Source organism: Lathamus discolor, chromosome 4 (genome assembly GCF_037157495.1).
Source record: "Lathamus discolor isolate bLatDis1 chromosome 4, bLatDis1.hap1, whole genome shotgun sequence".
NCBI classification, from domain to species: Eukaryota; Metazoa; Chordata; class Aves; order Psittaciformes; family Psittacidae; genus Lathamus; species Lathamus discolor.
The window spans coordinates 126437748-126452965 of record NC_088887.1 but is presented as its reverse complement, the minus strand read 5'-3'; the positions used below and the strand labels follow the sequence as shown (position 1 = coordinate 126452965).

The following is a 15218-nucleotide window of genomic DNA, read 5'->3' as shown; positions in this document are numbered from 1 at the left end:
GGTGTGGAGGTTGTTGTCTGTGGTCTTAGCATCGTCGAATGGTTTGGGTTGGAAAGAACCTTAAGATCATCCAGTTCCAAGCCCCCTGCCATCATGGAGGACAAGAACTTCTAGCTCGGTGCCGGACATCTGCACCGTGCATGGGTGCACGTAGGGCCTTGGCTCTGCAGTGATTTCCAGGTCTCCATGCGTCTGAGTGCTTTGATGATTTGCCCTGACCTCCCTGTGACCGATGCGAGTGAGGATGATGAGAACTGAAGGTGCTCTGCAACCTTTCCTAAAGTGCCCATTAAAGCCTCCTGTGGCTTCCAAGGGTAGGAGCTTCCATGTGTGTTCCTTCCAGGTGGCCTGGCAGGTAATCGTGTCCCTCCCAGGCTGGCACTTGTGCAGCCATGAGTGAATATTGGGGCTGGCAGCTTCTCATGCAGCGTCTTTACCTTCCCTTTAGCAAGAGGCTCTGGTTAATGCAAGTGCTGAGCGCTGAGGACTCGAGGGTGCTGAGCTCTGCTAATGCTCCAGTGGTCAAACCGCGATAGCTGCGAGCAGCCAAGGGGAACCTTTCAAACAGGGCTGTGCTGGTGGCTATCCCATAGCTCCATTCTGCATTCAGTGTGTGGATTTCCTCAGTGGTGTTCTGCAGAGCACATTGAGCGTTCCTGTGTTCTGCATTCTGGTTATTGCCCTCCTTTTCTAGAGGAATAGAGATGAAATATTGATGGTGTCACTTGTAAGCCTATGGAGCACATTCGGAGTCCTTCCCATACCCTGAGAATACATCTGTGCTTTGCCTCTCAGCTGTGCCCATGGCATCGTTGCACACACAGGTTGTTTGCTGCTCCCCAAGGATGCTGTCCTCTTCTCTCCGCGTTATGAGACCATAATGTCTCCTCCTTTCTCATTGCAGGTTATCCGACGGGCTATCCCACTGCTGCTCCAGCCTACAACCCAAACATGTATCCAACCAGCAGCCCCGGCTATGCCCCAGGTAAGGGTCTGTGTACAAAGACAAGATTGGGAATGTTGTTGAAGGGTCCAGGAGGATTTCCCTTTTGCTGCTCATTGGTCAAAATCCAGCAGCCCCATGTGTTTGACAGCAAATACTTCCCAGGGAAGGGGCCCGTGTTGAGCTCTTCCCTTCCTAACTCTCTCATTAACTTCATGCCATGCGTTGGGAATATTTGTCTGTGTTGCAAAGTATTTTTGAGCCAGGAATTGTATCCTGATACTAATCCCAGGGATTTTACAATCCTCATCACTGTGATACCTGCACACTTGGTGGCTTTTAATATCTTCTGAATACTGCCTGGTGTCTCCCCAAGACTGCCTTCACCTTCCCTCTGCTCATCCTTCCCTCCTCCTTCCATGTCCTAGATACAGAAATGATAGCAACCATGTCCTGCTTGGTGTATGGATCTCCCATGCTGTGTCTTTACTGTCCCTTCTTTTCCTGGCAGACCCTAGTCCGTCCTAGTGTCATCTGCTGGCCAGCTCCCACCCTTCACACCACCCCAAAGAGGCAGCAAGCTCTTCCTGGCCAAACTTGGTAACCCTTGTGCCTTAGCCTTGCTGTGCTGGTTGTCTCTGACAGCACCAGCTGCACTCTTCTCCGTAAGATCTTGTTTCCCCTTGGCATTCCCAGCTTGGCCACTTGTTTTCCACCTCTGTTGCAGCATGTCCATTCAGACATACTTGTCATCTGCCTCTTCCAGCTTGCCATGAACCGCCCTACCAACCAGGCTGATGGGTAACGTGTTCATCCTCCGTAGCTCAGCCCTACCCTGGCACTCTGCTCTCTGCCATCTCCAGCCATGGCAAATTCTCCTCCATCCTTCTGGAGAGCTGGTACAAAACTGATTTCCCCAGTCCACTGCTTTAACCATGTCATAGAATAGAATCATGGAATGGTTTGGGTTGGAAAGGACCTTAAGAGCTCTCAGTTCCAACCTCCTGCCATGGGCTGGGATGCCTCACATCCCCCTCTTTGCTCCCTCTTGCTCGTATCTAGGACAGGCTACTTGTCCTTACTTAGAGAAGCGGTGTCCAGTCCATTCGTTCTTGGTGTCTGGAGCCTTACAGCTCTTTTGGCTCAGCCAACAATGTCTGTCCTCTTCACCTCTTCCCAAACAAGCGTCTCCCTTGTTCCTTTGCTCCTCTCCTTGGAAGGAGGCTTCTCCTGTCACCCCAAAGCCATTTTTCGCTTGCATTCCTCTATTAGCCGTACAAAAGCCCATAACGAGACTGCCCAAGCTCCTTCCTTTCCCTGCTGAGCACCATTTCTCCACACCTCCCTTCTGGCTGGTTTCTGCTGTTCTGTCTTGGCCAAATACACAACCATGGCTCTGGTTGCTCTGTGGATGCAAAGAAAGGTCGGGATGGGGAAGGACACTCGCACATCCACAACCTTCCTGCCTGGCTGGAGAGAGCTGGAGAGGGAAGAGCCATCAAAGCATGTGGGTGCCAAACCCAGTCCATCACTTTGGGGTCAAACACCTCATCTGCATGAGGTGGAGAGACAGGGGAAATGCTTATAGCCAAGGACTGCCAATGGTAGGAGATTGATGTAGGTTAGGACAGAATCTGAATGAACCACAGGAGCTGCTGTCAAATAGCTTCAAGGATACTTCTTATTCCAGAACTGAACCTCCCGCTGTTTTGAAGTCAGAGCAGTTACTCCAAAGCAGGATTCATGGAGTCATTCCCACCTTTCCAAAAGGAGTTGTCTTCACCACAGCATGGACTCCTGTTCTGCGCTTAATAAGGAGTATTTGAGTTCCTCTGCTGAAACAATCCATTGCTTCTTTATGCTTTTGAGCCCGAATTTGGAAACCTTTACAGGAGTCCTTTCCTTTTTGCAATTGAAGGCTTCTGGTAGGCCTCCACTCAGGAAATCACTGAAGTCAAAGCCACATTTAAGCACTTTACTGAAACCAACCCTTCAGAAGGACCAAGTTACACGGAGGTTTTGAAGCCTGGTTTAAGTTCTCTGCTTTCAGCCGGATTCCCTGGGGGATGGAAGCTCTTGGCATGACAAAGGGTGGGAGAAACCCAAGGGCTAAGCAGCAGTTTCGAAAGGTATTTCCTATCCGGAGTGAATGAAGTGAAAAAGAGTAGAAGAAAAGGAAGTCTCCTATTGAAGAGTGGTTTTGTTGCCCAGAGAAGCTGTGGCTGCCCCATCCCTGGCAGTGATCAAGGCCAGGCTGGACACAGGGGCTTGGAGCAAGCTGCTCCAGTGGAAGGGGTCCCTGCCCGTGGCAGGGGTTGGAACCGGATGAGCTTTAAGGTCCCTTCAACACCATTCTGTGATTGTAAATCATGACTTTTTACATGTTTCTTATGAAAAAGGCCTCCAAAAATCTCTTTCTCACCCATTTCACACATTGGAGCTGAAAGATAATATCTCCCCCTTCGCTTTGACTTTGTGGCTCTTTAGTTGGTAGAGATGTTTATTGTGAATGCTTAGCCTCAGAAGAGCTGTGGGGTTTGCAGCCTCGTGAATAAAACCTCTTTCAGCTGAGTGTTCAGTAGTCATTGGAGTGAAATAACCGCTTGCATAAGGAGCACAAAGCTGGACGTTGTGTCCATCTCGCTAATCCCTTTCTCCTCTCCATTGCCAAGTTTTCAGTCTCCCACTTGTCATAAATATCCATGGATTCCAGGCTCTGGAGCTTTCCAAGCTGAAGAAGCAGGCTTGAGGGTTTCATTGCCGAAACCTTTTGGTGCTCTCTTCTCCCCATTACAGTTTCAATGCAGTTTTACTTTGCAAGGTTGCTAAATAAAGCCATTTCCTGCAGATGATGCTGTGAGGGATCTGTTGGGTTTTACTTGGGTTTATTGGCTTCTGGTAGGGTCTTCAGCTGCATTGCCTATGGCAGGGGGTTGGAACTGGATGATCTTTAAGGTCCTTTCCAACCCAGACCATTCCATGTTTCTATGATTTCTTCCCATTAATGTGTAATATGAAACAAGTTTTCCTCCCCTACACGTGTGCTGGCCACCCTCCGTTTCTCCTGAGGAATATAACACTGAATGGGTAAAGTGAAAAGAGCTCCCTAGCATTAAAACCCCCCCACATTTAATAGTAGCTTGTCCTGCCAGAGGCTGGGAACATCCTCCCTGCTCCTGCAGCATTCCTGCCTGTGGGCCTGGGCTTAGAATCCCAGACTGGTTTGGGATGAAGGGACCTTAAAGCTCCTCCAGCTCCAACCCCTGCCACGGGCAGGGACCCCTTCCACTGGAGCAGCTTGCTCCAAGCCCCTGTGTCCAACCTGGCCTTGAGCACTGCCAGGGATGGGGCAGCCACAGCTTCTCTGGGGGATTCTTGTCCCCAGCCACTCGTGCAAGGAGCAGCTCCACCACTGAGTGAGGAGATGCCCAAAGGGACACCCAAGTGAGAGTAAGCACCAAATCACTGCAGGACATGGAATTCGGGGGGGTCTGTATTGCTCCTTGTACATCTCCAACACCATCCTTGGGAGGCTGGAGCTCCAATTGGACACCGTGTGGAAACAACCCTCAGGAATGATGTGTTGCTATCCAAACAAAATACTTCTCTTTGCAAAACCTTGATGGAATCCACACATTCCCCTGGAAAGATTTAATTTCAGCTCGGTTTGATTTTCCAAATTAAAAACAAGAAGAAAAAAACCCAAGTAGGAAATCTTGCAGCAATTGCCACGTTTGGGAATATTTGGTTCCCTTCAGCTATGTAGACCTTAGGTCTCTAACCCTTCGAGCCCAGGTCCTTCTGTATTCAGTGGAGAGAAATAGAGACCTCCCTATAGAGGAGGTTTAGCCTCTCCATGGGTTCCTGTCTGTCCTACCAGGAGAGCTTGACTTGCATCCTGCCTGGATGTCCTTCATGCTCATGAGGAACAGGAACCCAAGGGGGCTTGTAGATGCATTCTCAGGTAACTCTGATGCATAGTCAAGATACCCCCAGAGAAGGAGACTTTTAGGGTGATGTTTTATGGGGGTGTTTTCTTGGCATGGGTTAGGATAGTAGGAATACATTGAGAAATGGGACCAGGATGATGTGTGTAGTTCTGGGGTGGGCTGGAGGACAAGCCTCCTTCTACTGAACAGAGAAGTTGCTTGCACTCACAAGAAGGGCAAGAAAGAATGTCCCATGGCAGGCAGCAAAGAAAGGGTCAAGAAGACTTAAGAGCAAGGAAACACAGGGGTAACCCTGGCAGTTGGGGATCACTCAGGTGAGCAGCAGCGAGCCCTTGGGCTGCTCTTTGTGATCCCCATCATTCCTGCAATGGCATCTGCAACCTGTGTCCTCCACCCAGCAGAAAGGAGCCCCCACACTCAGCAAGGGCCAGGTTGTCCGTCCTCCTTGGTCTGTCCTCCCTCAATACAGCCAGATTTGCCTTCCGAAGATGCCTCACATTGTTCAGGATGGAATAATCCACCCCAAACCTTCTTAGTCAGCCGCTCTTATAAGCACTACCCCACATAGACTTTGATTTTCCCCTACCTTTGTCCTGGTGGCTGTGGCTGTGGGTGTCCTCTCCTTCATTAAAGATGCTTCGCCTCCCCCGTGCTTTGATCCTTGCTATATTTTATCACTACAGCACTTTGCAGCAAGCAGTGCCTGCAGATTAATTAAAGCTCCAGTTCCTCACGTATTCCTTTCTTTAAAGCAATGCAAATCATTGTCTGTTGCTTTACATTTGCATGATGTGAAAGGGGAAAGGAAAGCCCTGGTCAATCTGCTTTGTGCCAGCCAGCCTTTTATTCACTCCCTTTCTGAAGTACAAGCCTAATCTGAACCCACTTGCTTTCTCTCAAGGAAAAGCCTCTCATCATTTATATGTCCCCTCCTCGCCACATCTTTTTGTTACATTGCTTAATACTCAAGCGAGGAAGCCTGGGCAGCACCTTGGCATTTACATTTCATTGCTCTGTTTGTGGGTCTTAACAAATGCTTTTAGTAATTCCTATATTAGAAATCTCCTTATTTCCAGTAGGCTGACAGGTCGTTGTGCATCAAAACCAACGCTCTTCCAGTGCATAACCCCACGTAGCTAAGCACTACATAAGTGAGGAAATGGGGAAGATTGAACTTGGTGCTCCTCAACCCAACTCCTTGTGCAGAAACCTCCTTCTTCCCCATAAATAATGACACAGCTCTTGAAATCAGTGCAATTTAATATCAGGGCAGGGGTTTTTCCCCCACTCTTTGGAGATTTATCTCGTTGGAGGCATGGTTCAAAGCCTTCAGCTTGTTCGTGTGCAGCCAGGAGAAAAGATGCTTTCATGCATGCTTTTTCATGGGTGATGCTGGGAGTGAGGGCAGCGTCCATGAGTGTTATCTTTAGAGGCAGAGCAAAGGCTACAGAGGCAATCCAGGCTCAGAGCTTGCTTAAATATAGAGGCTTTTTCAAGCTACTTGCATCTCCCTGTTTTTATTGAGTTATGGGGTTTAAGATCCTGATTCTGCCGCAGGGAGATGCTGCATTTCCAGCTCTGGGAAGCAGGTCCACTGAGGAATGGCTTTACCCTGCCCGAGGGGAGACTGCGCTGAGCTCTTAGGCAGAAGCTCTTCCCTGTGAGGGTGCTGAGGCACTGGCACAGGGTGCCCAGAGAAGCTGTGGCTGCCCCATCCCTGGCAGTGCTCAAGGCCAGGTTGGACACAGGGGCTTGGAGCAAGCTGCTCCAGTGGAAGGGGTCCCTGCCCGGGGCAGGTTGGAACTGGATGATGTTAAAGTCATTTCCAACCCAAACCATTCCATGATTCTAAAATAGGCTCCATAAATCGTTCCAGCAGTGGGTACATGCAGCAGAGCGAGCAGTGTCCTCAACTGTGTTAAATGGAACGGAGCTGAAGTCATACTGTGGTTCAGTGGCTGAGTTAAAACCAGTTGTCTGTATCGAGGCGGAGAGCATTTACTCAGATTGAATCAGCTGCTGTCATACAGGAGGCTGGGAATAACTCCACCATTGAGAAGAACCTGCTGCTGGGGTTCCGGCCACCCATCAAACCCACTGCAACTCAGAGGGGATCAGCTTTGTGTTGAAAATCTTGGGTTCAGAAAGAGCAGGCTAATTCCAACGTGTATTTAAATGGGATTGTAGATGTTGAACCTGCAGCTGCCTCGCTGCACAAAGAGATGCTCCATGTTCCCAGCAAAACGGCTGCTTTCAAAAGCATCTCATCCACCAGCAAAGTTCTGTTTCAATCCTCCAGGCTGGGGGGGGGGATTGGTGTCTGCTGTCAGAAATCCCTCCGGATCACTATAAAAGCAGTCACAAACCCAAGTTTCGTCTGCTGGGCTAGCTGATTCTCCATATGCAGGTTAACTGGGCAGATGTGCCTCTTAATGTGCCTTGGAATAGAGGTTGAAAAGGGTGGGAAGAGCATCCTTTGCTTGTGACTGATGATCTTGTGGGATGGAGCTGGAAGTGAGCTGTCAGTCTTGAAAGAAGCTGTTCTGGACAAGGTTGATCATCCCCTCTGGTCCATCCGAAAGGTGTTCCTCAGCTGAGTTCTCTCTGGTTGGGTGTCTCTTGCCCCAGACCTCTTGAGTTTTGCTTGGCTTCCATGCAAAATCATAGCAAGAGATGAACCACCAAGTGAAGGTGAAAGCTGTCCTCTGCTCCTGCCCTTGCTGTGGTTCACCCAAAGGGAAGGACATTGGTGGTGGTTAGTTTTCAATGTCTGGTTTTCAAATAGCTGCTACTTACTGTGCCATCTGCTTCCATCCTTGAGGGCCTCCAGACACTCACACTGCAGTCCCTGATGCCACACTAGAAGTTGGTGATGCTCATCCTCTTCTGTTGACCTCATGGTTCCCAAGACCTTGGGATCCACATGGAAAATGTTGTGATTTAGCGTTCTGAACTTTTCAGTTGCCTCAACCACAGCCTGGTTTGGGTTGGAAAGGACCTTAAGATCATCTAGATCCAACCCCCTGCCATGGGCAGGGACACCTTCAACTAAAGCAGGTTGCTCCAAGCCCCGTCCAACCTGCCCTTGAAGCGTAAGGAGACACAGAGAGGAGCTTGGAGAAGTCTACAGAGACCTTTTGGTCCCTGCAGGTCCAGCAGCAGTGAGGAAAGGAGGGTGGTAACTGGACCCAGTCTTGTTTCCTCCCGTTCTCAGTGTCATAGAATCAGAGAATCACAGAATGGTTCGGGTTGGAAAGGACCTGAAGATCATCCAGTGTCAGGTACCTGGTGAATATCTGCTAAGGTCTGAGCATCAAAGGGTGGTGAATTCTTCACCAGGATATTTCAAAGTGAACATTCCCAAGGTGCAGATAACAGCTCAGCCAAAGGAGCCCTGTGTCAAGCAAGGGAATGAACTTCTTCCCATCCACATTGAAACCCGTTTCTCCCTTATGTGGTTCTCCTGTTGTGTTTCTCCACATTTTTGAGAGGGAGAGACACAAGAGAAACTCCAAGATCACTACAAAACACCAGCATTGCATAAAGCTGCTTGCAATGAGCCTGCTTATTTAGGCCAGTGTTATTGAAACACAAGCCCTTCTGAGCATATAAAAACGAGTGCCTCAAATCAGTGCTGCAGAGACATGAGGCATTCCAGTTTAAAAGTTCATTAAGCCTGGAGCATGTTCCCTCCCAAGCATTCTGTCTTCCTGAGCTCGTTTAACTTCCTTCATTAAAAATAAGCCTTTTTCTTTTCCTGAAAGTAGGACACACACATCTCACATGGAGGCTGGCTCATGCTCCAACTGCATTTATTAATAATGCAGGGAAGAATAATGCTTCTCATCCATCACTCCGGTGTCCTCACAGGGCTGAATAGATATTGCTAAAATCAGCTCGGGGAAATTAAGGGTGTCCATGGGGATGCTGTGGGGCAGGATGGAGGCTCTAAACCCCCATTCCTGCTTCTGGGTCCTCCCTGGAGGAAACGTTCTGTAGGGGGAAAGCGTAGGCATCATCTTTCCCCACGTAAGTGCTTGGAGCTGTCCTCTGTAGGTGCCCATTGGCTGTTTAGAGACATCAATAGGTCCCCTAAGGGGGGTATCTTGAGGTGCGAGGGGGTGAATATCCTGTAGAGCCTGAAAAGCTTCCTAAGAACAAATGATCCCACCAGTTTGAGGCACTCAAGAACACAGTAATGGGGCTGCCTGGGGAATTAAGCTTATTGCAAACCTTGTGGGAGGCTCATGGCTGTATCCATCCCAGATAGAATCCCAGAATGGTTTGGGTTGAAGGGACCTTAAAGCTCATCCAGCTCCAACCCCTGCCACAGGCAGGTGCTGTGAGAATCCTGCTGCTGTCAGAGCTGTGCTGGTGGGGATGCAGCATCACCTGTCACAAGTGATGTGATGGCTGCAAACCCAGTGCACGGACCAGGGGAATTATCATGGAATCACAGAATCCCAGCCTGGTTTTGGTTGGAAGGACCTTAAAGCCCATCCAGCCCCAACCCCTGCCACGGGCAGGGACCCCTTCCACTGGAGCAGCTTGCTCCAAGCCCCTGTGTCCAACCTGGCCTTGAGCACTGCCAGGGATGGGGCAGCCACAGCTTCTCTGGGCACCCTGTGCCAGCGCCTCAGCACCCTCCCAGGGAAGAGCTTCTGCCTTATCTCCAACTTGAACTTCCCCTGTTTCAGTCTGAACCCATCACCCCTTGTCCTGTCACTGCAGCACCTGATGAAGAGCCCCTCCCCAGCATCCCTGTAGCCCCCTTCAGACACTGGAAGCTGCTCTGAGGTCTCCACGCAGCTTCTCTGCTCCAGGCTCAACAGCCCCAATGTTCTCAGCCTGGCTCCATACAGGAGCTGCTCCAGCCCCTGCTCATCCTCGTGGCCTCCTCTGGACTTGCTCCAACAGCTCCGTGTCCTTCTGATGCTGAGGACACCAGAACTGCACACAGTTAATCTGATATTTATGGTATTACATATTCATGGCTGGATTGTAACCTCTGTGAATCGTTGCTTTTGCAAAGGACCAGGAGATATTAATGTTCCTAAAAGCCTCCTTGCCTCACCTTTTGTGTAGCTTTAAGTGATGGATTCTCCAAGGATCCATGATTTAATGCAAGCTCCTGGCCATCTCAGACCCAAATTGCTGTGATTTTTTGGTAGCTCTGAGGTGGAGAAACCACAGAGGAAGGATCCATATAACACCTAAATAAATTGTCTCGTCAGTCCTGGATATTAAAACCTTTGTGAAATGCAGAGGCACAAATGAATCTGATCTTGAAGAAAAGCCTAAATGAAAGAGTGGTTCTGTCTCAGTGCTGGGAGTTAATCCTCCAGTGTGATGTTCAGGAGGGCAACGTACCATGGAAAACTAAGGAAGGCGGGCTGGAAATCCTTAATAACTCACAAACCTCTGGGAGAGGGCACATGCTCGGAACAGAACGTGATCAGTGCTTGAATGGAGGAGAAACTGTGCTTTAAATCTCTCCAGAACCTCTTGTTTTCTCTTCAAGATGATGAGAAAGCAGCAGAGCATCATCCAGGCAGATCTTGCACCCGTGACCATCTCCACACAGCTCATGATTGCCATGCTGTCCAGGAGAGCATCACTGTTGGTGTCCTCAATGCTCCTCTCTTTCTGTCCCACATCAGGAGAGTGGGCTCATGAGTTTTTGGTGGACCAACAGACCTGCCGCAGTGCTTCTTTGCTCTCTCTGTGGTGTCCAGCCATTAGGACCCGTGTTGCTGTTGCCATGGGCTGTAGCACCAGCACCGATTCCTCCTTGGCCTCCTCGATTCATTGTGCCCTACTTCCAGCCCTGTGCACTCCACTGTCATCTTCAGAGATGGTTGGTTAAGAGTCTGAGCAGACACAGAGGTGTTGGAGGGGTTTGAAACATCATTGCTCTTGCCTTTGGGATGCAGAAAGGTTTGCGGGCCCTGACCAAGTCATAGAGTCCCTTCTTTGGGGCTTAGCACTGATCTCAGGGTAGGAACGTGCTTGGCAGAAGGAGTTGCAAAGTCTTCATAGAGCCACTGGGAGGATAAGGAACCCACCACCTCCTCCTTTAGGCCATGGTGTCTCTCCCAAAGAGCTCCTCTTTCTGCTTTAACCTTGGCTGGTTCTGCTGTCAGAAATGGTTCCCTTCCTACAGAATTCCTGTGTTTTCCCTTTCTTGCCCAAAAGTCCTTTGTTTTGACTCCTGAAGTCTCTTGAGTTGGTGGATCCACAACTTCACAGCGAGGTCTGATCACTGAGTGCCTTGTTGAGGATTGATCAGCCCTCGCTTGGTTTTCCTTCCTTAGTAGCTGGGGCTGTGAAGTACATGGGAAACCTGGAGCTTTTATAACGATGTCCTGAGCAGCTTGTGGTGAGCAGGGAGCTGTAAGAACTGGCTGAGGCCTTCAGAAGGTGGATGAGCTCCGCTGGGAGGTGGTGGGATTTCAACCAGGGCTGGTTAATTCTTTGACATGAGCCTGGCACAAGGAGTTAGGGCACATTCGTAGTTTCAGGGGGGAAGCGAAAAAGAGAAGCAGAAAAAGATCTGGTAAGGCTTTCCTGGAAGCACCACCTTTGGGAAGGAGCCTGGCTTGTGTTGGTGATCTGCCTTCTCCATAGATGTGCTCCAAAAGCCTTTGGTGTAACGGCAGTTCTTAGACAAGCGTTGGCAATGTGTTTGGATGTAGGATAACTGGCACAGGGTGCCCAGAGAAGCTGTGGCTGCCCCATCACTGGCAGTGCTCAAGGCCAGGTTGGACACAGGGGCTTGGAGCAAGCTGCTCCAGTGGAAGCGGTCCCTGCCCGTGTCAGGGATTGGAATTGGATGAGCTTTAAGGTCCCTTCAATCCAAACCATGGTTCTATGATTCTATAAGGGTATAGCAAGTGCTGGTTCATTGGATTTTGTTGGTTGTGTCTCAAATCCCACAAGATTTGACTCTTGATGTTCTTCTGGATTATCATACTTGGCTTTATACATTACTTTCCATAAACTGAAATACATACTGACCTGCCCAAAGCCGCTGCTTCTCCTCACTGACCTTTCCAAAGCTGTGATGGCACAGTCACAGCAACCAGTACCTTGTCCACTGGTGGCATCTGCCATGCAAGCATCTCAGAAGGTTTTACTGGGAATAAAATGCACACCCAGCTCAGCCTGTTTTCCAGCTGGGAAAGGACAAGGACAACCATTACTGGTTCATATGCACAGAGGTGACCAGTGGTAGCTGGGGAGGGCTGGTGGCTTTGCTAGCAGTGTCCCCCTTGGTGTAGATCTTCATGCAGGTCTCTTAGCTCAGGAAGCCAAGTAACTGGTTTGCTGCAAACCATCCCTCCATGGGGATGAGGTGGGACAAGAGGAGCCATGGTGCGACATTCCTATGGATATTTGTCCTTAAAAGGTGGGAGGGGAAAGGGAGAGAGCAGCAAAGTGGTCCAGATGTGACCTAAGCATGGGAAGTTTGGTCATTGCCGTGTGTGACACCTCTTCTCTGTCTCCATGCAGCTACACTTCTGATGAAGCAAGCCTGGCCACAGACCTCCTCCTCCTGTGCCACGGAGGGCACCTTCCACCTCCCAGTGGACACTGGCACCGAGAACAGAACTTACCAGGCTTCTTCTGCAGCATTCAGTAAATAAACCTTTTCTTCTGGGGTTTTCCTTGGTTGCTTTGTGCCCGTTTCCCTCCCCTCTTGGGGATTACTTTGGGATGGGGTTATTTGGGATCTGCCTGTTTGAAATGGATGGGATCATTCATGTCCATGTGTCCTGCCTGTGTGCTGACACAATGAGGGTGCTGCAGGTCCTGCGGGTGCTTGCACTGCGCCATGTAGCAGATCCATCACCTTCTGCTGCCGGAGATGTCCAGTGGGAGCTGCAGTTCCCTTCTGGGCTGAAATGTTGTGTTCTTAACACTCAGAACAAGGTAGCATCCTTTGTTCATGTGTTCAAACCATGAAGGAGCATGAAGAGGAGAGCACCGACCCTCCCAGTGCTCCTTCAGAGGAACAAGTGAAATGGAGAAGGGTGAAGGCCTCTTTCAGCCAAGTGTTTGGTCCGCAGGAGCAACCTGGGCTTGATTTCAGGTGTATACTGCAGCAGTGATGCTCTGTGGTTGAGCAGAACAGTATATGTAATAAAAACAAAGGGAGATTATTTCCTATTCCCTTAGAACAGAGAATTCCAAACTCCAGGTTGATTTTCAAGGAATCCAGGGTGAAATTCCCACCTTTTAACTCAAACTGGCTGCGCAGAGGCAGGGGGAGGAGATGCTGCTTATGGATCGTGGTTAAACAGGCTTTTCCAGCTGAAGCCTTGTAATCTCATCCCCTAAGAGGCCCAACAGTGCCTCCAGGAGGGATGATAAGCTCCCAGATAAGGCCCCTGGTGCTTCCCCTGCTATGTGGTGTGGCCCCTGGCCCCTGCCCGACTGCTCTTGCCCGCTCTTGCCCTCATGTTGCCTGTTAAAGCTGGGGCATGGAGTGTGCTGCAAGCACAAGTTGGGACCGCTCCTAGGTTCTAAGGGGCTGGAGCAGCTCCTGTATGGAGCCAGGCTGAGAACATTGGGGCTGTTGAGCCTGGAGCAGAGAAGCTGCATGGAGACCTCAGAGCAGCTTCCAGTGTCTGAAGGGGGCTGCAAGGATGCTGGGGAGGGACTCTTCATTAGGGACTGCAGTGACAGGACAAGGGGTGATGGGTTCAGACTGAAACAGGGGAAGTTCAGGTTGGAGATAAGGCAGAAGCTCTTCCCTGTGAGGGTGCTGAGATGGAGCCAAAGGACAGATCCAGTTTGGGATGCCCAACCTGAAATGCTTCTGATTATTCAGAGCCTGTGCTTAAGGCAGCATCTCCCAGCAGAGATCTGGCAAAGGCACCACAGCGATGGGTGAAGCATCTCTGAAATCTCAGGGCTTTATCTCTTAAATTTGGTTTCCCAATTCAATGTGCCCAAGCCAGTTCTCTGGCAATGAGACCAGCCTGCATGGGGCTGCCCAGTGACCACACACTGGTGGCCATGGCCAAAGTTTGCCCCCGAGCCCATTTCTACTGTGGTATCTGCTCTTGCCCCCTCTGATTTTGAAGGAGGAATCTCCCCTGCAGCAGCCTGGAGGTGCAATGGGGAGGAGAAAGCACATCCAGGCATGGGTTAAATTCCAAGGGAGTTTTGCCAAACAGTATCCAGGGTTCTACTAACTGCAAGCTGAAAGTTTCCAAACACTTAAAACTTGGTCAGATCCGATCTGGCATGAAATTAGATGTCATGCAAAGCTCATGCACTGTGTGAGGGATAGTGTCATAGAATCATAGAATAGAATCATAGAATGGTTTGGGTTGGGAAGGACCTCAAGATCATCCAGTTCCAACCCCCTGCCATGGGCAGGGACACCTCACACTAAACCATGGCACCCAAGGCTCTGTCCAACCTGGCCTTGAACACTGCCAGGGATGCAGCACTCACAACCTCCCTGCGCAACCCTTTCCAGTGCCTCAGCACCCTCACAGTAAAGAATTTCCTCCTTAGATCCAATCTAAACTTCCCCTGTTTCAGTTTGAACCCATCACCCCTTGTCCTATCACTGCAGTCGCTGATGAAGAGTCTGTCCCCAGCATCCTTGTAGCCCCCTTCAGACACTGGAAGCTGCTCTGAGGTCTCCACACAGCTTCTCTTCTCCAGGCTAAACAGCCCCAATGTTCTCAGCCTGTCTTCATATGGGAGGTGCTCCAGCCCCTGCTCATCCTCGTGGCCTCCTCTGGACTTGCTCCAACAGCTCCATGTCCTTTTTATGTTGAGGACACCAGAACTGCACACAATGCTCCAGGTGAGGTCTCACCAGAGCAGAGCAGAGGGGCAGGATCACCTCCTTCGCCCTGCTGGTCACGCTCCTTTTGATGCAGCCCAATGTGTCCCTAACCCAATGAATGGTAGGGACGTCCCTTTTCAAAGAGAATCATGGAATTCCATTCATGGAATGGTTTGGGTTGGAAGGGACCTTTAAAGCTCCTTTAGTCCAACCCTAGATCCCCCTGCAGCGATCAGGGATATCTTGAACTGGATCATGTTGCTCCAAACTCCATCCAGCCCGACCTTGAGTGCTTCCAGGAATGGGGCATCCACCACCTCTCTGGGAAAACATGGAAGATTCCATCTCCCATGGGCTGTTACGCTTAATACCTTTTTTAATATCATAGATAAATTGTCCATGATTCAGCAGTCGGGAAACCACATCAAGTCTTAACATTCAGGTGGTGAAACCACACAGCCTTGAGCTGGTCCCCAGCTCCAGACGCCCATCAGAAATGAAGCGTGATGCTGAGAGC

The 15218-nt window shown here is 50.0% G+C and overlaps 1 protein-coding gene across 1 annotated transcript in view; it reads left to right on the top strand.

Annotated features, from left to right (window-relative positions):
- The window catches only part of FAM168A (family with sequence similarity 168 member A), a 183334-nt gene that overhangs the window by 154147 nt on the left and 13969 nt on the right, over nucleotides 1-15218 (top strand). Inside the window, exons 4-5 of the mRNA XM_065678926.1 lie at nucleotides 905-985; nucleotides 12406-12531. Coding sequence (XP_065534998.1) covers nucleotides 905-985; nucleotides 12406-12531 — 207 coding nt within the window. The remainder of the gene's footprint in view (nucleotides 1-904; nucleotides 986-12405; nucleotides 12532-15218) is intronic.